Source organism: Aphis gossypii, chromosome 3 (genome assembly GCF_020184175.1).
Source record: "Aphis gossypii isolate Hap1 chromosome 3, ASM2018417v2, whole genome shotgun sequence".
Lineage (NCBI taxonomy): Eukaryota > Metazoa > Arthropoda > Insecta > Hemiptera > Aphididae > Aphis > Aphis gossypii.
In genome coordinates this window covers 20,941,070-20,967,864 of record NC_065532.1, presented here as the reverse complement: position 1 = coordinate 20,967,864, position 26,795 = coordinate 20,941,070, and the positions used below count along the sequence as shown (strand labels likewise).

General features: G+C 27.2%; 1 protein-coding gene across 2 annotated transcripts in view; it reads right to left on the bottom strand.

Moving 5' to 3' along the window:
• Nucleotides 1-26,795, bottom strand: part of LOC114132075 (acetylcholine receptor subunit alpha-like) — a 37,992-nt gene that overhangs the window by 3,454 nt on the left and 7,743 nt on the right. Inside the window, exons 2-6 of one of the 2 annotated variants that reach the window (XM_027997461.2) lie at nucleotides 26,093-26,201; nucleotides 22,921-23,060; nucleotides 17,233-17,277; nucleotides 16,252-16,361; nucleotides 15,996-16,176 (exon numbers count right to left, since the gene is read on the bottom strand). In XM_027997461.2, coding sequence (XP_027853262.2) covers nucleotides 15,996-16,176; nucleotides 16,252-16,361; nucleotides 17,233-17,277; nucleotides 22,921-23,060; nucleotides 26,093-26,147 — 531 coding nt within the window. In that variant the 5' untranslated portion in view covers nucleotides 26,148-26,201. Of the gene's footprint in view, nucleotides 1-15,995; nucleotides 16,177-16,251; nucleotides 16,362-17,232; nucleotides 17,278-22,920; nucleotides 23,061-26,092; nucleotides 26,208-26,795 lie in introns of both variants that reach the window. The other variant, XM_027997460.2, reaches the window with a different exon arrangement.

The window sequence follows — 26,795 nt, the reverse complement described above, 5'->3', positions numbered from 1 at the left end:
ACCCGTTTAAAATTTTATTTGTATGGTCATATGGCTACATGAAAATTTAGAAATATATAATATAATTTTCATCAAAATATGAAATTAAACCTAATATATTCTGTCATTCAAAATGCTAAACGCCATAAAAATTATATCGATGAAAACATTTATTTATTAACTCTATCTTGGAGTAATTTCAAGTTATGCAAATATACAAATATATCCAAAAAATATAAATATCTTTTAAGAAAATGAGTGTTTGACTTTAAAATAATAATTTTGTATTAATTTAAAAAAAACACTATCCTGTATTAAAATGTTAGGTAGTATATTAATATCTTTTGAAATATCAAGTGAGAATTTCCTTGTGCTGTTTTATTTATCCATAATAAACAATAATAATACTCTTAAAATATAAATATTTTGTTTACGATACAAATTAATACTGTACACCCACGTATTGGAAAACGTAATAATTGCAATAAATGCGGTACTATAAAATAAAGGTTGAAAAACGCACGCTCACGGGCGACGGTCGACCAATAATAATATAATATAATTGGGTCATATAGGTATGCGCTGCAGTAGATAATTAAAAAACGCACAATATTTTTTCGATTAAAACTTGATTGGAATTTCTTCTGCAGTGATACTCGGCAATCGTAGAAATTCATTTTATAACTGACAGCAGCTGACACGAAACTACTCACAAGAATTTAAAATCACGTTAAAATTGACATGACCGTTTATCTAGGTGATGGTAATTCATTATAATACCGTTGTAACTTGTAACTCAGAAATTAACATGGTAATTCAGCGTAACGAATTATTCGCCGACAAATAATGATCGAAGCTCATCGTGACCGTCGCGTATGCCTCGGCCGAGACTCGTCGAACGATATCAACGATATTAACGTTGTCAGGTATCGTACCAAAAAAGGACTGTGACATGCACGTGTAATAGTCAAATAAAATATTAATTTTGAAATAGATATTTCAGTCAGGCGCGGACAGTTCAAAACCGTTCTCACATCTTGACTATGTGACATAAGCTTCAAAGGTGCAAGAATAACATATAATTTGGGCCAAAATGTATAGGACATAAGCGCAAAATGTCAATCTAATATTATATACCTGTTATATTCAATACATGACATAAACGCAAAATATATATATAAAAAAAAAATAGTATTCTCACAAGTATTAATATTTTATGTAAGTCAATATATAATACGGTATACTTACAAATAAATGTGTATAAATATAATTTTTGATGGATCATAAAAATCTATATACTTTTGATCAATAAATAAAATGCACGCAATACCTTTATAACATTTGTTTTTGTAAAATTAATTTTCGAGCTTACACGAATGATGCTTACTAATAATATGTTATAATACAAAACTGCTCACACCTCATACATATATAGTAATCAACATATCAAATAATAAATTTGTCAATCAAGTTTATACGTTTGGGATTTTTGAACGATGTATAGTTCTAAGTTTAATACCTGTATTATCTGGAATCGCTTATGTCTTCCACCGATTATTTGTCCATGAGTACATTGATAATACGACTGACTATAAGTAAATATTACGTGTTAAAACCCCGAAAAGAAAAAGAAAACATTTCGAAAACGAATCTGAACAAATAACAGACGTTTAAAAACATCATCGTACCGAGTTCCAAAACGATAGTTACGAAAAACAAACTATCCCGAGCTCTCGTATTTTGTTTATTTATTTTAAGCCCTTCCTTTTCCGATTTATTTTTATTATTTTTCCTATGTGGTAACGATGTACCACTGTATTAAAAATGAATAAATACGGTAATAAATAATAATAATAAATAATATTATTATGTAATCGTATGGTATTTCATTTGATTTCCGTGGTTATATTATCATTATTGTTTTGTTTTGTTTTTTTTTTTTTTAATAGATTAGTCGTCTAGTAAAACATGATATCTCATGTTAAAAATGATAAAATATGCCACCGCCGCCGCCAAGTCATGTTATGTCGAGCGGTCGTGTTGGTCATCGTGTTGCAGCAGATCATCGCTGATACCAGAAGTGGAGACGTGCACGGCACCGCTCTGTACAAGCTCACAGACGTCGACCGGAAGACGTGGACGTACGCCGAGCGGATCGAACTACAGTGTCGAATGACGGTAGGGTCGCTGGTTCCCGGAGCGAACTTTAGTGACTATGATGGCGATATTTTTCTCCAATACTTCGATGAGATCAAGAATGAGGCCAAGAAAATCATATCGTCCGTGACCAGGAAGCGCGCGATGATAGCTGTGGTGGACGCTTTGGGGGGGTACCTGCACGCCGAGCTGCTGCCGCGCGCCAAAGAGCTGTACTACGAGGGACGGGCCAAGTATTCGACGGTTAAACGGTTACATAAACTCGAGAAAAACATCAAGTAATTTTTTTTCGTAGTCGTTTTAAGTCCATTTTTTGAACAATTTAAATATATATAAATATTGTTCAGCGATACTTGCAGCAGAAAGGCCACACATCATTTATACTGCAACAGTTGACAAAAAATATACGGAAAGATCTGTTAAAACATATTATCATGTGAAGAAGTAGATCGAAAACACTCTTGAAAGATTCAAAGATAATAAAATTGTCGAGAGCATCTCATATTGAGTTCTAGCCATGTTAAGCACATATATTTTATACTATTTAATAATCTTCTATAAATCAATTTTCTATATGATTATAAATTTTTGTCCAAATAGTTTACAAAAAACGTACATATGAGATGTCTTTTGAAATTTTGTCATTTTTCATTTTCATAATATCCGTTCTATCACTATAATTGCTCTAAACGCAGTTGTAGACGAACTACTTAAACGGGTTTATCAGGCACAGCGTCATAATTTATTTTGTAATAGGGCAAACCAGATTTTCAACTTTTTTAAGCCAAATTTTTATAATCTGTATGATATATACAACACATTATATTTATATATTGTTTTGGTTATTAATATGAATTTACTGAATGTATGACTTCTATTGATAAATATAGAATAGACAATTATTGTTTTTGAGACGAGACTGTAAAAATAACAAAATTTGTAAATTAACCTTCTAAGGATTATTGTTGAAATCAAAAAAAGGCATTTAGATGTTTAAATAAAAGTATAACAATATCTGTTGAATAGGTGGGGAAGTGAAGAAATTGCGATTATAGCACTTGAAGATAATCGCTTTCCCTCATCTACCCTGTTACACCTCCACGAGGTTCGTGTACCAACGATTGTCTGTGAGAATTGAAAAGTGTTCTTAATTATTATTTATTATTATTATCCGTAAAGTAACGAAAATAATGAAGCCCAAATAATTCGCATGACATTGATTTTGAAGAATTTATTTAAATATAATACAACAATTTCAACAGTTTGTTAATATTTATTCAATCCATTTTCTTATTAACTTTAAATTTATTTTATATTTTATGTCTTAAATCAGTTAAATCAAAATTGTTTTTTCTATTATATAAACATTTAGCAACAAACATAAACCGATCTAACATGATTTAAAGAACTATATTAATAACTTTTGTTGAAGAGATATACTTATGAAATATCCGACTTCGGCCTTGTCACGCAAGATTATTGCAGATTAAACGTGATCCGATTTGCTAATGACGTATATATTAAATTTTATAATCTGTTATGAAACCATATGTATGTAAGCTAAATTAATTTAAAATAAGTCAGTCAACATATACTTGTATAGAATAATAGTTAGTTGTTACTATGATTAATAATAGGTAAGCAGATTGTATTGCAAAAAAAAAACGCAAAGCACTAAATTAATACAAAATAGTGTCATCTTTTTGAATATTTCTAGTCGAATAAATTTAATTTTACAATACTAAGCAAATCACATAATGCTGTTTTTAAAACCAGACAGCGATAAATTAATATTTTCCCCACCATCAAATAATGTCGCAAATATATACTATATAGAAAAGATTTTTCATAACTATATCACGTTAATGCCATATTGTTATACCATACATTAGCCATTAGGTATGCCATTATTTTAGATAAATTTTCAAGCTCAGATATAAATCGTTATAGGTTTTAAAATTAAAAACGTGCATGTTTAGTTTTCTTTCAGTCTTCAGTCGAAGGTGTATACACCTCTATATTATAAAATAAAGTAAAAGAAACTTTCGTAATCTGGGTAGTTGCTGATGAGATGGTATCGACGTCTTTTTTATTAACTCGGCAACACGCGGCGACGACCTATGGCGTAGAAAACTTCTTGTTAATAGCAGTTTTAGTACATTTATATAATATTATACTTCAAGCGAGTGTTAAGAATATTGTTTTTATTCCCAGTTTGCTCTCGACCTTTAAAATAATAAAACATTATATGAGGTTGAACGCGTAAATAATACAAAAGTCGGTCAATAGCGACCAAGTAGTGAATATGTATAACGATTAACGAACCCGAACCTTCGATCGAACACTCAAATGAGGGTACTCGTATTTTCTATTTTTTTCCTCATAAAACGTTCCATACTATTTACTTTTGATCTCGTTCCGACTCAATACTAGGACCACGTATTTAATTCATACGATTAAAATCGTAACAAGCATGGTCTCAGGTCCTCTTAGAATAGATTATAGGTAATTTTTTAAATATCTTAAAACAAAAATGTAACGTCTATCAGACTATTCTTTCATATAGTTTGGTCTGTTAATGAATGCATAAATAGTAAAATTTAGAAATAATAATTAAACGTGTATATACAGAGATAAGACCGACGAATAGCATGTGATTTTCGAAATAAGTTGATCTACATTTGATAAAGTTTAGTGAATCATTTTTTTTAATGTTTTCTTTTGATTTATTGTTATTTTTAGTCGGCTTAAACTTTTTTAAACTTAGACCTATAGATTTTGAACACCAGATGAAAATTTTTTTAAAAATCTCAATAACTGTATTTTTGAAAAACTTTTTACACCTCTATTTTAAGTGTGAATAACATCAATATATTTAAATATTTCTCGGTTATACTCTTTTTGAGATGTTTTCTCAAATTTACCCTTTAATCATCTGATCTGCACATAGCCTTTCTTAAAATTTTAGGTTTAATATTAAATTGAGTGTTGTGTAGTGCTTATATACAACAGATATTATGTTAAATAGCTTAATGATATTATAATTTTGATATTAAATGTCGCTCGTTTGGCTGTCCGCGCAGGTACGTTTTGGGCACGGACGGCCGAGGTTGGGCGAGACCGACCGCGAGCGGCCGGAACCGGTCGGGCTCGGCGCCGCCGGTGCGGCGTGCGGGCCACCGGACGTCGACCGTCCGGCCCGTCGTCGACGACGAGTCGGCCGGACAGTGCGGCGGCGTGGACGCGGCCCGGTACGGTTTGCTGCGCAGGTGGACGAAGACGGCGGCGGACGGGGACGTGGACGGCTACACCGACGCCGCACCGTCTTTCGACAACGACACGCGACCGCATTCGCTGGTGGTGCCGTGTCCCGAGCGGCCGGTGCTGTACGGCATGCGGGACGCCGGTTGCCATCAGACGCTGTTCGACCACCTGGCGACGGCCGCGGCGGCCGACAAGGCCCCCCGCCGGGCCGCCCTGCGCCAGTGGCTGGACGGGGTGGTGTTGCCACTGGCCAAGACGGCCCCGGCCGCGGACCGATGGTATCCGGCCCTGTGGGGCGTCAATCTCGCGGCCAGGCGTCTGAACGAAGCGGACGGTGGCGGCCCGCGCGGCGGCGGCGGTCGCGACCACCGTCAGTTGGACTGCGACTGGACGACGGAGGACGGGCCCGGCCTCGAATTTTACGCGTCCATCGTGCTGTCGTCCACGGCCGTCTGTTGGACAGCGGCCCTTTACATCGCTGTCGTCGATAACTCTGTCGGCGTTCACAGTGACGACCCGTAAACATCGTATACGACCGTCGTTTTAACCTTTTCCGTATGTCATTTTCCTATTTCCTCGTACCGAGGTATTTATTATTATCGTTATTTTTCTTCTTCTTTTTTTTTTTTTTTTTTTTTTACTCGGTCAAACCGATTTTCCAAGACCGACATATTTTTTTTATTTATTATTGTACAATATATAACAGTTATTATCGTAATAATAACGAACAAGAGTATACAAATTATTATAAAACATGATGTTTTCCTCAGATCTTGTATTTTTTAACTTAATTTTATGATAACGACTACGACAAACGGCTTTCGGGTAAAATTAATATAGCCGGCTGGTTTTTATATTTTGTGACCGCTAAATTAAATTTAATCATACGTATAAACGGAAGAAAAGCGTATTTTCTGTAGACTGTTTTTAATGTAAATTAATGTCATAGAAATATGATTTGATTCGTTATAACATATCTCGTCAAATATTTATAGACACTGGAAATCCGGAACGAGTCTCGATTTTATATTGAACGTGTACTCGGAATAGTTTATCAAAGTGAAGCTTTTATTAAAAACAATAAAATAAATATAAAACTGCCATAAAAAAAAAAAAAAACCGTAAATTAATTTCGTGGCATAATATTAATAAGTTTTAAATTTTAAACATTGCAGAATAATAACAATTTTTTAATCAACAACTTCGAAGTATAATATTATGTTACCACCCGGCGCGCGGTAATAAGTAGGTATGTATAATAATTATGCAAATATGTATGTCTTTCGATATCGTGTAGTCGTAAAAATATTATACATGCTACTATCTTATAACAAAATTTGGTATTTTGTGGATGGGGAGCATTTGACACCGCTAATTTATTATTTCGATAATGTTTATGCTTCACCGCACACACTTGGACGGACTTCATTGCGGACGCGCCAATATATCAATAAATCGCTTTTTAACTGCCCCGGTTTACGTATACCCTTTTAAAAATACTTATTGTATTTTATTATTATCAAGACGAGTTCGATATTATACTACCCGACGTATCGACGCCGCACTGCCGCTGTCGGTTAGATTTATTATTTTATTACGAGTGCAATGCCACAAAATTCCACCGGGACAGAAGACACGTGCTGCTCTTGTATCATGAGTATACATATATATACAGATGTACGTTTTAAGTTTTAATATTCAAAGGGGCGTTGGCGGCCACTGCCGCCAAAGGGAGAGAAAAAAAACGTTTTAGACAAGATCAATGAGCGAATGAATACGTTTGCAATGAAGGCCGACGTTTAAGTTGACAAGGGGAGAATGACCCGGTTCTCATGAATATTGATGACGGCAGGTCCGAGAGACACCGAGACAATATATTTAAAAAGAAAAAGTAGAAAATACATCCAGCAGAGGAAAATACAGAAAAAAAAACGAGACCAACAAAATGCCGCGGGCTTTTGAAAAATAAAAAAAAAGCTTTACAAAGTTCCTAGAAAAATAAAATATATGATAAAATTCGCTAGTCATCGTGAGCCTCATAAACAATATAGCTATTATAAGTTATAACACAATAGCAGTTTTGTATTAGTAAATGTATTGTCATTGTATAGATAAAATGTTATTATTACATAGAGTATTATTAAATCAGTGATACCGATTAAAGTATGACGCTTAATTTTTAAAACGTTCTGATTTTATTTTTAAAATTTAATTTTTTGAATTGATGTAATTTGAAATACTTGTGTTATTTTTAAAACGAATTATAAACTAATCAAAACCGATCGTTGCAAGTTAATATAATACAACAATTTAGAATTTAGATTGTATATTGGAAATAACTAAAAGGGTAGTTATAATTGATTGATTATTAATTGAATTAAAAGTTAGTTAAGCTATATTAATTTATTAGTATATTTCAGTTTATAGTAATTATTGTCTAAGTATTAATTAATAAGAATATGGCAAAACAAATTTATAAAAATTTACATATTTGTATTTCATATATTGGCCATAAGCGAGTGACCTGGTAAGACGTCAGAATAATATTTCTGGTACTAACATAAAACTTAATAAGTTGGAGACCATTCGTTCAAATTTGTATTTAGATACATAAAAATGTTCAAAAAATAAATCTACTGAATACTTTAAAGTAAAAAAGTTCATTGTTATATAAAAACAGAATTTTGTATCACCACAGGACACTAAAAAAAATGTCAGTTCTCAAGTATTCAAAATATAGTCTTTAAGTACAATTGAAAGTCTCAAAAACTGGATTTTGAATGACTACATCACTTGAAAAAAATAGGTTATATAATTTATAGCATAATCAGTAAATTATTCTGTATTTTCATCTACGATTTACACTAATTTCAACTAACTTATTACAAAACGAGTACAAGTTGATTACAGTAATGTAGCTTAAATGCCTGTCTATAACGCCGCTTGATCCTAATCTATATTATAGATTTATTTTATTATGTATTAAAAATATACAAATTAATATTATATGTTGAGATAACCATGACGATTCCTGCAACAGTACAACGCGTAATTATAATCAATTACATGTGATAAGCTTAAAAATATTAACCATTAATTTATATTTGTATAAATTGTCACTGCTGGTTTGTCATTTTTAAACATAACAAATAGCCTGAGATCAACTAAATAATAAGCTAATTAGGTTAATATTTTAATTTCACTTAAGTACAAACGAGATAAAATTTGCTATTCAAAAACGTAGTATTTTAATTATAAGTACTTACATAATATATAATATAGTACTATAATATATCTTATTATACAATAAAATACTTAAGCGTTAAGCTATATTTTAAAATAGTTTAGGATGATTGCAGGACATAAAACAAATCTGCAGTAGATGCAGTTTGTGTCTACATTGTTTTTTTTTTCATTTTAATACAACTCATTGTTTTTATGTATATTAATATCCGTGCTTTTATTTTTCAATTCTACTTCGCTGGTCGTGTTTTTTTGTTTTAGCGATGTAGATACAATGTAAATTATATCATTGTAAACTTTTTTTTATTATTACGCACTTAGACACTTTTATTCTTCGAATAATGATACATTTTTATAATGTTATTTGCTCCAGAAAAAAATATGAATTTATAATATTTATTTTATTTAGGAATATAAAACAATATATTAATATCAACGAGTACATCAATCTATACATTCTTATACCCATGATAAATTATACCAAAAACTTTTTAAAACAAATATTAAACTTTTAATTTTTTTCATTTTACTATCATAACTTACGAAAAAATTTTATAATTTAAGGCATTTGAACGTAGTGATTTGCCGACTTTGTCTAAACACACACATGCATGCGCACGAGAAAAAATACTAATTAATTAGTATTAGTAAACATAAAAATTATAAATCATAACTTTTTGGGAATTATATATTAGTTAATGTAAGTACATGTTACAATTTCAATATTTAATACTAACAATTTTTATAAAAATAAAAACACATTATGTTTTGTTACGATTACAAGACGTCTTCTATATAATAAATCGTTACTGATGAATGAAGGTTTATCATGTGTATAGTTATATAATATATATATTATGATTTATGAAATGTAACTCCAGATGAAAACCGATTAAATACGACTTACAAAAAAAACATTCAGGATTGTATTTTTTAAGTTTTCCTCAAACGTTTCAAAACTTATTGTAAATATATATATATAAGAAAAAATGACCTTTTTGCGGTCACTTGCAAATTGATACAAGAGCTATTTGAAACTTTAGAAACACTTTTACTATCCCAAAAAATATTACTTGGAAAAATCATGCAAATTGGAATGAATAGCTTCTTTGCTTCCAAAAAAAGTCGTGCTAAAAATTAAATTCTTAAATTGTTCTAAAACTAAGACCTCAATTGAATCGAAAATATAAAATCTTTTTTCTTAATAAAAAAAAGATGTTTCTTAAATTTGATGTCTATTAAATAAATGAAACAATTTAATCTATCTATATTACCTAATACATTCCATGAAAATACTCCTATATGAAAAAAACTTTATAGCCTAAACTATATTTAGTTTATTACTGGTTTTACGATAGAACCAAATGGTGAAAACATATTCTACTTTATTATGATAAACATTTTTCCATGTTATTCTGATCAAATGTCACATTTTCGTCATCCATTTAAATTTTGAACATTTGGAAAAACAATCATTTTAAATTTATGATATATAAATATAATTATAATATATTAAATATCATACTACTTGCCGTTACTCATCAATCATATAATAATACAATATAACGTAGATATTGAATTACTTAAAAGATTATGTTAATAAAAGTTTAGGCAATATTTTTTTGATTGTGCATATAGTATGTAAAAAAAATACAGTTTTTCTTCACTAATTAACATCTATTGATCAATGATAAGTTATTTCCCTATTTAGAATTTAACGAATCTTTTATATATTTATAACTCATATAATCGTTTAATCATTTAATCGTATATTTTTCAACATAATGTAATCCGTTCTAAAGTGGGAAACTACTAAATATATGATATTATATACTGCTATACTGCGGTAATAGCGATGACACCTCAATATTGGTACTACGTGTACTCTGATAATAATCCTTTTTGGAGGGAATCCAAAGAAACAAAGATAAAAATAGGAAATACTATGAAAGAATGAAAGAGAACGAATGAGGAAGTGTTCAATTTTGTTCATTTTCAGCCACTTCAAACGTATCGGATGTATAGAAACTCACTACGTGCGTGTATACCTTGGTTCGAAGTAGGATTCAAAAGGATATCCTGTAGAAGGTGCTGTGGGGTAAATGAATAGTGCTGCGGGGTGAAACAAGACGAAAGGACAAACGAGGGAGAACGGCCCTTTTATCGAACCGTTCGTTTTCTCCCTTTATTGCAAGGGCTGTGTTGAAATTTATAACCAAAATTATGGCAGCCTTTATATAACAGCTAATACAAAGTATTCACATAACCCTAGCCAAACTGCATACTATGTACGCTGTACCGTAGGTCCCTACTCCCTAACCTATGGGAAATTATCCCAACCGCAGGTAATAATTTGTATAAGTATACAATCCTTTTAATATTAGGTCATTGTATTGGTCGATAATTTGATCATACATAATTGAATTACTAATAATCAGGTATAAAGTAATTAAGTGTATCATAATAAACCATATATCGATACCATATATGTACATAATATTTAATGACTACATTGAGTAATAATTGAATTGCGTAGATCAGATGTTTTTAGTCATTTCGTTAACGTAATGATTTAATTTTATATTTTAACATGTCAATTTATTGTCAATATCTATCTTTTAACTTTGTATACATTGCTCCATTAAAAAATATACAGTATAGATAAGAGTTGTTAAAACAAGTACCTTTTTTATTACTAGAAATTATAATAATAGATTTTGTTCAATATTAATTTTCAAGCTCGGCTGTAACGGTAATCATAAACTTGTAAAATTATTTGATGATAATGAGTAATTAAATAACATAGTGATGTTGTAAGATAATTAAACATACTACAGAAATTTAGCATAGTAAAGGCGTAAAAAAGAGGATATTGAGAGTCAATCGCCTCTGAGTACCTCTTTTTTGTTTGTGCGCCTTCAAGTAATTTTTAAGGACGATAGGTATTATGGACTGGTGTGAGGTTAAAATTATAAATTCCGGTAATTTTTTATTTAACTTATCACGTCAATGAAGATAAACGAAAAGCGAGATTTTACAATAACGACGAGAGATAATATGAAATGTAATAATTACCTAGAAAATGCTATAAAATTTAAAAAAAATTATGTCAAAGAACGTTTTATAATATTATTAATAATAAACGTTTTTATATCAACTAGAAAATTAAACTTTTATCGCATAAAATGATATCAGGAATTTACTCGGTACTTCACAATATGAATTATAAAAAAGTATGCATTCCTACATAGTAACAAATTAAAAAAAATAAAATAGCAATTTTCCATTGATTATGTCGAAGCTTTTTTTTTCAATTCAACATAATAATGATTTTTTGTTTTTTAATAACAATTAATAAATGGTATCAAAAATAATTGAAAATTTAAGTAGGTAAGTAATTTTTAAATATAAAATTCTTTACATAATTAATGCTAAATTTGATTAAGGTAAGTAAAATATAAAAATAAAATGTAATTAAATAAAGACTGTTGTCATTATCACTTCTAAAGTGTGTAAGACAAGTGTATTATTGTATTTAAACACTGGTTATAGTATACACTAAAATAGAAGATTAGGCTAACACAATCGATTTGTACGTCAGATGCACACCAAGTTTGAAAATTATCGGCTTACTATAAAGGAAAACCCATCTAGAATTTAATTCGTATTGTAGCTTTTGTTTGAAAACGTTAAAACAATCCCTTTTGACTTATTGAACTTGTTAGTATAATACTAAGTTTTCTTTGGTCAAATATCTAAGTGACTAAACAACACGAGCAGGAAAATGAAAAGAAAAGTAATAAAACTAAGTGCTTTTTCTTCGTTTCGAAATGGACGAATAATATTTAGGCACCTTTCAATTTTTCCACACAAAAGTTCTATGAGAAATGTATGTACATTACACGGGGTAGCATTGTAGCAATAATAAGAGGGAGTTAATCTGGTATATATAACTGAATGAGAATTAAAACATTTTTCATACTCAATAGTTTTTTGGTTTGATTTTAAAATATTTAGTGTTTTTCTTTTTTTAGTTCACTGAACATAATATAATTAAAATAAAACAAATTACATTTACTAATGGCATATATACAACATTGATGATTACTATAGAGGTTGGGTCAGAAAATATTTTGTTTAAAATTCTAAATGTATATCAAGTTTCTGAAATAAAGCCGTTATTATTATAGTAGTTTTAAGTGTCTTATATTATTATAAAATGATATAAACGCTTTAAATACATAACAACATCTTATAATGATGTAATAGTATCGCATTCTAACTTTTTTTACTGCTTATTATGCATTTTTAATATTGTATTACTTTTAAACAGTTTGATTTCTATAAATTTAATATGTAATTATAGTTTACAAATATTTTATATAATATATTGTTATAATAATTAATAATACTTTTGAAAATATCAAATTATTATGCAGTTAAATAATTTATATTGTACATTATTTTTCAAACAAATAAAATACCTGTAATAAAATATCAGTATTTAATTTTCGGTAGTAAATTTTAACAACATAGAACTAATTTCAAACTACGTGTTGTGAATTAGTTGTTCAAAACATGCCATTAACAGATTGTTGTCAACTTTAACTGACGTCCGAGTTATGTAACAAGGAGATTAATCTATCTATAATAATATGTTTAATGCTACTTTTAGAAAAATGTTTGTTAAAACATTGTTTGCTGAATATATTCGGATAGAGTCTCCTTGATTATTCTATTTATATCTAACTTTCCCAGAGTTTAATTAGCTAAGTATTCAATATTTACTACGTGTGTAATATGTATCAAATTTGCGGAATCGTGTTGATTTTAATAGCCACTGATATACATACACGACTCGACAAACTCCACATGTATACGATTCCGCATAATTTGAAATGCAACTTTACCATTCCGAAAAGAAAATATATATTATGTTACGGACCGAACCACACGAGTGATTTTGACGCGAGGTAAGCATACGACGGTGACACCCGGTAACTCACGCATTAAAATGACTCGCAGTACTCGGGCGATTCACGGGCGTTTTCATCGCGCGTCATAATCGCTCTAGTGTATGGCCCTTACAACAATACATATTTTTTTATTTTTTTTTATATATTTTATGTACCTATAACGAAATAACGATATAACGGAATAAAACTGTCGTTATTATATTTTTATACGTTTTATAATAATAAAATATGTCTTAAATTGTATAATTAAAAGCTGATCATTTTTTTGTGAATTAAACGACTAATAATAATTTATAATAACAAGAGTAATTATTAATAGTATGGCAACATTGCATTTAAAATTATGCGGAGTCGTGTTATAGATTATAAGATAATCGTCGTATACACTATAATAACTGTGAATAATATCAGAAGAAGGACATCCAGTGGTTGAACCCTGCTTCTTATTAAAAATTCAAAATAATATATTAATGTGTACACTAATCAATTATGTGATACTGTGGTCTATAAGTAACTATAATGGTGAATAATAATAAAAAGCGAAACTGAAATGCCGTTACCCTTAGGCAATAAGTAATTTAATTAATTATTTATAAATTTTAATTTAATAAATAGCGATTAAGTAATTACATTTTAATCTGCAAAGAGGATTAACACTACTTGTCTGGGATAGAAAAGGTATAAAAATATTTCAAATTTTTTTCAAGGGTTAATCAAATTATTATTTGAAGCGTAGGTATACCGTTTTCCAAATGAATATTTATATACTTTCGTTTTAACTTTTAATGCATATGATATAATACGCTTAAACGTTACGCTAATATTAACTTTATGTAATGCACTCATTTATATCTATGTAGAAGTGCGTATTGACTAGATTATTGAATATATAGTGCCATCAGTAAAGTGAAAATAGTTAGTAGTCAAAAGGACGAATGACTAAATGAGTATAATACGAATTATCCTAAATTTCAAAAGGGTAAACCAAAGTAACGGTACAAATTATTGATGTTCAATAAAGTCAAATGTTATCTGGCTGACTATTATACAAAATGTGCAAAATTAAAACAATTTTAATAGTATATTATATAAATTGTACGTATATGGCTATATTTAAATAACCAATCTTAATTGACATTAATAAATTATTAATTATTGATAAATGAAATAAAGCTAAAGATAAAAAATTTTGACTTTTTTCTTGTTTTATTGTGTAAGTACAACTCGTATTTACATTACACAGTATAATATTCGTATACAATTTATAGCATTTACTATTTTTACTCTTTATGTAGGTCTCTATATAAAAATCTGTGGGTCACAAAACGTAAAAAGGGAATTACAGTTTTATTAGATATTTATACTGTTCGTAGTATTCAATCTTTGTTTATAAATGATTAAAAAAATTTATAATGTTTACTTTATTTAGATGAATTATTCAAGGTCACGACAATCATTTAATTTTTGAAGAAACGATTAAACAATAAATTGTACAGAAAATTTAAAAATATGTACAAAACATTTTAATTATTCGGAATAATCATATTATATTTATTATGTTCAGTATTCATTTTTAATATACGTATAGGTATATTAATAGGTACACGCACTCGCGAATTTCGTTCGAATTATGTTTTATTGATTTAAAGACTACTGATTAAACGTTACAAACACGTTAAGACGATATTGAACAAGAACTTTATGATCAAAACATCTGCGATATGTAAGTAGGTAATTAACGAACTTTCCGGGTACCTCTTTACCGTCTTAACATTCTCAACACCGGTATTTTGTAGGGCTAAAGTTTAGGCAATAAAGTTTCCCGGAAATTGTGTAAGACCGCATCATGCATCTACCCTTCATTGAAGTAGATTGACGGCTATAAAAATAACAACATAATATTGTAAGGTGAAAACACCCATTTATTATTATTATTATTATTATTATATTATTACACATTTATTTGTCCGTGACCATCTTACGATTTTATCATATGACTAAATTGTATACCTAAATCAAAAAAATTCTAAATAAAATGGCACTTTTAAATTATATAGCCTGCATAAAGTATTACACCATTCACAATTTTAATAATTCCATCGCTAACCTAATGGTTATTTTCAACTTGATAGATAAACGATGTATAATAACTTTCATGGATAAATTATGTGTAATTTTAAGAGACTAAATAAAATTAAATATTAGTTATAATTTATATCATATAATATTGAAATATCGTACGCAAGTAAAACTCATTATTAACTCTTTTACAATCATAAGGGGAGGCGTACACAGCTGATTGACTGTTTATAGTGTTTCTTATTTCAAATTTTGTTTGCAGTAGTTTAAAAATAAAATAACCATACTATTTATTACCTGGAAACCATCGTATGTCCACGAGCCAAATTTCATCACACACGTCTGTTCATCAAATGGGAAAAATTCTACATCTATTTCACAGGAAGACTTGTAAATAGCAGGAGGTTTCCACTCGACCCGACCACTATAGTGAAGCATAGCCTTAGTGGCCAGTGTTACTTCAAAATTGCCGTCAGCACTTTGAACAAATATAATACGTAGAGTTCATCATAAACATAATTATAAACTTTAACGTTGTTGCAAAAACAATTACTTGTTATAGAGTACAATATCTGGCCTCCAGACGTGTTCAGATGGTACGTGTAACCCTTCGACACCACCGTATTCATCGGGATTCCACGTCAATTTATAGTCATACCAATACTTGAAAAATAAAACAAACATTAAGTTATATCATATAGTTAATATATATTATAAAGTATGTCGAGTGTAATGTCTATAGATTTAATGAAAAAAATTATCTTTGATATATTAAAAAAAAGTGAGTAACATTTGTACAAGATCTAGTAATTGAACATCAGTGATCATTGCAGGGCTCTGTATACGAGTATACTATTTAAGACTAATATTTTAATTTATATATGATGTACCTAAATATTATATTGAAAATACGATATAATACAATACGAGATTTATCTCGTCATATCATTACTCATTATAAAATAATGATATTTGCAAACTTTTTCGAAATAAATATTAATATAGCAGTAAATTTTAAAATTAGTAAATTTAAATTCACGTCAAATTTATTGGTTTAAGATGCGTCTGATACGAGAATTATGTGGTCCTTGAGAATGAGTGTTTTAAATATAAAAGCGATAATAAATTATTACACTTTTAAAATGGTTTTGGGCAAAGTGTGTTTTAATATAGAGTTCATAAAACAATTTTAAAATGTTAAGTGCTTATAAAAATTAACTTACAGTTAGATTTTCTGAATACATTGAATACACCTAATAATAACTGTATTAATATGATACCACAAAACATTTTGTTTTCAAATATAGTCAAGTCATAATATTATCAAAAACTTTTAGTTCTAAAATTGCATAGTAATTCAAATATATATATATATATATATTATATATAAAAAAATTCTGATAACTGTTTTTGAAAAAAATATATTCAAGATTTAAAATAATGATATAATTTAAAGATTTTGATTTATTATAATTATTTATTTTTTTTTTATTATTTGCTTAGTATTATGAAAAATCAGTTAGTTTATCCTCACCTGTTCCACCCATAAGTTCGTCGTCATAATTTGATTTTTTAGATTCTGTAACAAAAAAGTAAGTATATTAAGTTAACATTTTAAGAGTGCTAAATTGTTTGTGTTTCAGAAGCATTTCAATATTAAATGTAGACTAAACACAAGTATTGAACAATTTGAACGAAACTTAAATTATAACTACTCGTATGTAAAAATTAATAATTATAATAAAATAATAAATAATTTTTATTATTTTATAGGTATTTTTTTTTTTTTTTAATTTTTAAAAGAAAAATTTACAATTTATATCATATTATAGACATAATGAGTGCCAAGAGAAAAAAAGAGCATGAAATACATAATTTGAGGAAAGAAGCCACCCAATGTTGACATTTTCAATTTTGGTTTAGTTTTTAATTTTTTTTTTTAATTTTATTATTAATGCAATAGATCTCTGCACCAATTACGTTTAAGTAGTCTTGAAGAGTTACCTGGAATCGTGAGGGATGATAAATTTTTAATGAGAGGATTTGAATGAGTAGATAGACGGTGATGACATTTTCTATAGAAACGTTTGGCTTCGTCATGAATAGATTTTAGGTTACAATCTATGTATAGAGTATGGTTTGAAATATATGGAGGGGCATTTACTATTTTTCTTAATGTAATATTTTGAAAAGCTTGAATCTTATTTTGATTGAACTTTTTAGCATTTCACCATAGCTGGAGTCCGTATGTCCAGATGGGTTTTAATAAGGAATTATACATGAGGAGTTTAATATTGAAGGGGTGAACCTTGGTACCAATTAAATGTTTCAGCATACGTAGCCTAATGTTTAGGGATAATCTTTTTTCACGTATGTGTTGAGCCCAAGTTAACCTCTGATCAAGCGTTAGACCAAGGTATTTTACTGTGGGTAATGAAGGGATAGGGATGCCGTAAGCAAAACATTTGGACAAGGAGCTTGCCTAAGTGTGAAAGTAGTATGTACTAATTTATTTTGGTTTACTTTAAATTTCCATTTGGTGTACCAGTTTTCCATCAGCCCGAGATGAGTTTGCAAATGCAAAGAGGCCAAAAAAGGGTCTTCATTAATCGAGATAATCGCTATTTATCATCAGCATAGTCTGCAACTGAGGTGTTTGATGATGTGGGTTGATCAGAGACGAAGATATTGAAGAGTATTATTTTATAGGTATTTAAAAAAAAATCATTATCAAAAATGTAGGAGGTAACAATGTATCTATTTATAGTATTTTAATATTTACCATAACTATATTATTTGTTCTATACACGAATATTTCTTAAAACATTTATAACGTTGGTCATTATTAGAATTTTTTTTTCGACAGTTTTATAAAATTAAAAAACACTCCCTAAAAATAAACTCGCAATATAATTTAAAATAATCTATTTTAGTTAAAAAAAAATAGCTGCACTATCTATTGTTAAAATTTTTTTGCATTAATTTATTATTAAACATAATACACACACTGGCTTCAGATAAAATATTTCAAAAACAAAAATATACATAAAACGATGATTTAATATTTAGGTAATCCTATTATTACCTAACGATAATATCCTGACAAACGATAATAACATAAAGCATTAAGATTCGAACATTAGTAATATTTATATCGTAGTCTAATATAATTTAATTTTTCCATTATTAAGGGGCACTTTTCAGAAATTTCTTTGTCCGTATATTATATGTAAGTACTTAGCGTGTTGTTATAATGTGTATATAATGTTTGTAAATATATAAATAAAAATATCGATTACTTGGCCCATTGTCGACTTATCTCCGTAATGGCAAACAGAATGTAGTTTCCTTTCAACGGGTTAAAGAAAAAATCGAAAATACACCGAAGTCTTTTTTCATTTTTTAACAGGAACTACTTACATAATGTAATCACGATGAAAAAAATATAAGATCCATGATATAATTCTTCTAGAATGAAACTTGAGGAGCGACTTGAATTGTATTTAAGAGCTATTACTACGAGCTTGTTACCATAAATAGTCACATTTAACCATCCATGCTGGTGTATGTCAGTCACGTCAGATAACGTTTCTTATAATATAATAATATTCAGTTCAAAATACATATAATATAATATTATGCATAACATTTTTAAAACAAAATATTTAATTTTACACTATAGTAACTTGTAATTTTTAATAGCTTATTCCATTAAATTATAAAAATAATATGAATGGAAAACAATAGCTTAACACGATTAGCCTGGTTCAACATTCAAGCACTCGTCTCGATCCATGCAACTCAGATCATGATACATGATAATGATGTCGTATTATGATATTGAAATTGTATGTGGTTCAATGTTTAAATCAAAATCATAATTTGAAAAACTCTGCTAGTATAGTCAGTTCAGTCGATGTATGTAATTTTTTTTTACGTTAAAAAAACTTTTGAGAAAACTCAAATTAATCTCTTAAAAATACAGGTTAAATAAGGTTTTTGACCTTTATAACACATGCTATGACTTTCTTTCCGCAAAAAAATTATTCACCGAAAAAAATACAAAAAAAAAAAATATCGAAACCTTCAATATTCCTTGTTCTATATATTAGTTAATTATATTAGTATATTTAGTTAATCAGAATCAAATTATAAACGAATATAACGTCAAATGTCTATAATAGTCATATCGTGACATAACGCCACATAACTAATGTCAATTTTGAATTAGATTAAAATTGTTATTTCTTTGCGTTTAGATGTTGAAAATTAATTAAAAATGACCAATGTATGCACAAAAGTAAAAATTATATATTTATATTATTACAGTGTTTTATACTTATCGTTAATTATAAATACTCTGATCAATAACATATTACAATTTATACAATTAAAACAAAAATATTTATTTCGATATAATTTTATTTTATTTTTTATTTTTTAATTCGACTGTGAGTTATACTAAACTATTTTTTTACAGCTAAATATATTAAACACCTAGGGAATGTTCAGGAAATTTGATACCTCTAGATCGTAAATTGAATATTTGTAATAATGATTATTAGCGAAATTGAATATAACCATGAATATTACTATAATTTATTAAATACATCTTAGTAGCACAAATTTATCCTTGAATAATTCAAATCAGACTTTGAATATTTCCAATCATTTATCAAAGAACATTTATTATTGAGATACTGGTGATCTTAAATAATTTCTAAAATAAATACATCAAAATTGTGCAGAAGTATGTAACAATTATTAATACCTACATTAAAAATAGATCCATTTTTACAATATAAATATATAATATTATAACAGTTTAACCCAATAATAAAAATTCTGTCCACTAAACAGGGGTTAAACTATTCACACTAAAATATTGAGACACGAATATATCTCATTTCTAAATAATAAAATCTTGAGTAATAATTAATAATATTATATTTGTGGACTATTTTATTTATTTATTTATTTTTTTTATTTTTTTGACTTAAGAAGAAACTTTTTTCTAGCTGTTAGAAATGTTCATGCAACCTTTACCTTTTTGTTATTATCTTAGATTCCATAGTAAAATATCGTAACTAGAAATTTCAGTTATCTCTAGTAAGTTCTAGACCTCGTTAACGAATAGTTAATAAATAGGTTATTAATTCGATTATTGATCAAGACGTTTCATATATTAATGAGAATTAAAATTGTTTATGAAATTCCATTTTGTATGTTTAAAATTGAAACGTTTATTATATTTTACTTTTTTAACAATATTTATTTTAAATAATTTAAATGAACATATTTTTAAACTTCGAGTAAAGCAAGTAAAGTTTTTTTTAAATGTTTCCCAATTATTAATATCGTTAAAAAGTAATTAATTATTTTTTGTTTATATTTTCATCAGATATGAGAGCATAATAGTTTTATATTGTTGATAGTTTTGTTTTTGTTTATAAACATTTAAACAGCTGTATAAGTACCATCGAATTTCTCTGAAACTTTGTCGAACATGATGCGATGGCCTTTGATAATTTATATAAAAATATTTTCTAATACTCTGTAAACGTAATTAAGCTAAGTCTAAAATACATGATTAAAAAATACAATTTTTCTTTACATAAATTAATTTGGTCTCTCGGTGTCATATATAGTATACGAGTATTTAATAGTTGTATAAAAGAATGTGAAGAGTTATTATTTTTTAATCATAACAAAATTGTTTATGTACACTGTAAATTTCTCCTTTTTTACAATGTACTAGTGTAATTTTTCAACTTTAATAATTACAAAAATTACTATAAAAAAAACTACCCTTTATCCAATTATGTACTAGCTAGAGTTACGATTTTTAATCTATTGGTGTAAGTTTTTAAAACTTTTAGAGTACTCCTTTTTATATGTTGATAAATATAAACAAAATTATATCAGATAGTATACTAACTATAGGTACTAACTAAAGAAACAAACTTTTAATATAGATAATATAAACTAACTAAAAATACATTTTATATTTAACCAATATACCTATTTATATTTTTTATTTATTTCTTACCCCATCATAACGTAAAAAATTATTATCTTATTCTCCATTCCTAATAAATTGTCTACTCTATAAAATATTCCTTTAGCATTTATAGCGTATCGTTATGATTATTAAGTATTAACTCCTGTTAACTGTTTCAACCTTTATTCATATTTGTATAACATCTAGCTATAGTATTTCTCTTGTATTTTCCAATTTTTCATCTTTAAAGGCTTACTGTGTACTTAGGTATGTAATTATTTGTAAATTATCATCGTAGTATAAATTATTATTCCATTTTTTTTTAAGCTCTTTAAAAGACGTAATACTTATACCTTAACTATAAAAATTGCGCATTTTATAAATTTGAAACTAAAAAATAATTTACAAATGTTCGTGATATTGATGAATTTTGTTAGAATATATATAACTTAAAATGCTTATAAAAATAAATTAAGCTTATGTAATTTAAAATTTTTTATATATATATATAAGAAAAATTGATGTAGAATATTGTATTAAAATTTTCAAGCATTATTACTCAGGAAATAATTCGTTATCAACAATCATAAAAAGGTAGAAAATATAAAAATGAAAAATGTCTTTGAATAACTCGAAAGACTTGGAATATTTTGAAAATATTATTCATATATGTATATTGTATATAAATTGATCATATAAACATATAGAGTAAAATTTTTAAGCAAAAAAAAAAAAAAAATCAATTTGATCGATTTGATCGAAAACTAGATTTAGGTACGTGGGAATTTTCGTTTTTCCTTAACTATTTGTTTGTTTTTTGCAATATTTAATAAAAATACTAGTAATTTTTAATTTTAACTTTTTTAAAATAGATTAGATCCAATTTTTATCCAAAACTACTATCAAAATTATAAATCGATTCATTTTTTTGAATACTTATGTACTGTTGAGTATACAAACACGAAAAATAAAATAGTAAAACCAATATATTCAACTATACTCGTTTATGGATGAAGTAGTTAATTAATTTAATTATTCTAGATTTAAATTACAGGAATATTGTAATAATCCAATTAAATGCTGTAAAAAATTAAAAAAATAGTTATATTTTATGACTTTGTGAGTATAATAATTAATGGGGTAGTAAAAATATAAAATTATAAATGAGAAAATAATTATTAACTTTAAATTAATATAACAATGATTTTTATTGTAACTTACAATGTCGATGAGCTGTGATAGTTTGAGCTTAATCCGTACTGGTAGCGGATCAGTGTTGTTGAGCACAGGCCTTACTAGTTTATTGTAATTTGATAAAAGGTCGTCGTATAGTCTTTTTGCATCCGGGTTCATAGAACATCCTAAGACAATAATAAATTTATGTTTAAAACTAATCAACTAAAATTGTATACAATTTATTGGATCACCACTGATTTTAATAAATAGGTATATTTAAATGTTTTACAAATGATTTATACTCATTAATACGACAAAAAATTAAAAAAATGTTATTATATTTAACATTAAAATGTGTATAAATACTAATACAAACAATATCAATGTAGTTGATACTTCCTATTAAATAATTATTTCTTTTATTAAATGGAAATGTTTTTTGTACCTACACAAACTCAAAGTCATTTTAATGATATAATTTAGAATGGGTCAACTTTATTTATTCCACCGACCAATTTATACATTAAAATAAATATGATGAGTAGTAAAAAAAAATTATTCGAGAACACATCCGATCACTCCAGATCATTATTTTTCTTATTAGTACAATAATACTACCGGTATAGTATACTTGTGTAGTGTAAAATTTTTATTGTACATTATTGATTTGATTTGGCGCTACCGGACACATTCATATTATGACAATTTTAAACCATATAATTGTAATTGTCATAAAGCTTCAAATATTTAGCCGGACCAGAAAAAAAAATTATGCTTCAGTAGTTAGACCTCACTATTTTAGGTATTCAAAATGATTCACATAAATAATTACGATAGAAGATACTCTCAAATACTATTTTTTTAAGAAAGTTTTGAAATAATTTAGTAAAGTTAGGTTAGGTATTATTAGAAATATCCTATCTAGTGTTTATTATACTTGATCCATTTTTATAAAATATAAATATTGATAAATTAATATAAATCACTATAGCTCTTAAATCTATTTCAAACCGATATTATTATTATAAAGTGGCCCTTTAATTTATAGTATGCTATAAGTTAAATAATTAAAAAACGTCACGTTAACATTTTTATTATGATACGTCATATATTGTTCAAAAAAATTATGCAGTAAATTATTTACTGTTTAAAAAAGGAGGCTGCCACTTGAAAACAAAAATTTGTTTTTTAGAAGTTAAGATATTTTTTAAGTAGTACAAAATAATTCCAAAATTTGGAAGTAAGGTCTTTAAGTGAAGATACTTGAAAGCAATATATATGTATAAATATATAATACTTGAAGAAAAATGCGTTAAAAATTATTGGTGAATCATCCCGTATATACAGAGCAAGTGAATGAGTACTTACTAGTTACACGTAACACTATTTATTTATTGTATTTTTGGTTTCAATTACACAGTATACTTACTGCAATCACCTGCAGTAACGTATACTTCCGTGTCACCTGATATAGCCGGTGGGTGTCATATCGTTGGCCAGTAAATAAATTACTACACCACGAGTATTGGAATAATGAGTCAGATATCTATAGCAACTTAACATCTCGGTTCTTCAAAATTCCATTAGTCGTAAAATGATTGAACGAAATGGCTCGATAAAATCCCCTATGTTCGGTCTGCGCTCCCAAATTGGGAACCGCCCACCCGATAGCGTGTTTATCTGGCCGAGAAAATTGTTTTTGGGATTTTCGTAGGTATATTATACTGCTGAAGCAGTAGATTGAGACTTCGAAAAATATATTATGCCTCTTCCTTTATATAAGACAGTCTAAATTATTTTTCAAACCTCTCGGCTAAAAAACTGAACAAAAGGTTCTTGTCATGAGCTTTCTATTATACGCCAACTTCACATGATATACCTACACTACACATAATAATAGAAATCGTTACATATACTTTTTGAAATTATTAAATAGAATATTATGTTTTTATCATTATTGTTATAATTAATTAATTCATACTTACAAAGTAAATCGCCTAGACATAATTATGTATTGCAATTAAATGATAAAATAATTTAATCTGTAAGAAATAAAGTATTTATTTAAAATTTATAAAATTTATAAATATTTCATTCTCTATATTATGCCTACATTTAACATTTGTACTTATATTCGAAATCTTAGTAATGTTTTAAATTATAACGTAATATAATAATAAAATATTTAACATTACTTAGATAGACCATACTTATAAGTTATAAGTTTTCTATATTAATATCTAATTGTTTTATTGTTATTATTATTATTATTTCATAAATTTATTTATTTTAACATAGAATATATTTTTACAAAATAATATAACGTAGATAATAATTAATTAGTTTATGTGAAACGTGATATTCCGTTCATTATTATTTTTATTTTTAAATAAAAATTCCCGAAGAATAAATATCCAAGTCATATATTTCATCTTTAGATTAAATATACGTAATAAAACCACTATATTTCATTATATTTTATGGTTAGTACTATTATTGCACCATAGTCTGATGAAAAATGATAAATTTAATTGTGGTCTTATATGTTCATTAAAATTTCAAATTATTGTTATATTCAATAACAATAATTTAAAATTTTACCTATCTATTATTATACGGATAATATTTCAATAAATATTATTTACTGTTAAAGCTTAAAAATATTTCTAAAGTTTCCATTACAATCTGTAAGAACTTTAGTTTAGTAGTATAATGTATAAAATATAAATATCTATTAACCAATATTGCTAAAGTTTGCCAACTTGATAGGTAAATATCTAAAATATGTATAATACATAACCTAACGTATATCATTTTTATTTATTAATAAAAATCTATTTGTAGTTTTTCTAGGATTTGTTAAACAGTGAGTCAGTGCATCTATGGATAATTTGAATATTTGTATGTATAGTTTATTCATAATTTAAAACTTATCTTTTAAAACGAATCAAATTTTTGTTAAATGAAAAACTTCCACGCCACTCGGACAATCAACAACTTACAATATAATTTCAATGATTAATAATATTTAATATATATTTTTAGAGTTTTCAAACCAAATGACTATTTGTATAAATCAATGGTAAATATTAATTTTTGTTATTTATTTATTTATTTATTATTTATTATTATTATTATTATTTTTTTTTTTTTGTATATTATTTCGCTTTAAGCATTACAATACGTTTTAATAGATAAAATAATTTATTGAACTTACCGGAAATTATGACGAGCATGATGCATAATATTATGGCGCCGGCCAACGTCTTCATTTTTCGGTGACCATATCAAAGGTCACAGCATGAGGTTCAACAATCGCATTTTTCCTGAAACTTATAAATATATTTTATTTGGTAGGTATTGGTTCTAAAAATACATATGGAATTCAATATGCTATACTTATATAGATATCAACTGTTGTTGAACTTCTACTATAGTAGAAGTTAAATAACCATATATGGTTATTGGTTATATTCGAAAATTTTGAACTTTTCAGTTTTAATAATATTAAAGTTGAAATTGTTATATATATTTGTAGGAAAAAAAATGTAAACGCAATTTTGAATTGAAAAATAATAAATAGTATATACCTATTTTAATATGTAGATGATTCAATAAATTGTTCTTAAAACATATTACTAATGAATCAATAATCGATATAAACATTTTTAATCAATTTTACAAACAAAAACAAATATTGATAATATCTTAAACGAAAATTACAGACTAAATCAATATTCTTTAACCTTATATTATATTAGTCTTAAGTATTTGATTTCTCATCATCAACATCTGTTTAGAACTTAACTATTTGTGGAATACTTTCAACTACCTTTTTTTTTATTAAATCGGCTTGATACTCATTAAATTCGCATTAGGATTTTGTAAATCATACTTATTATTAAAAAAAGTTTGAAAAA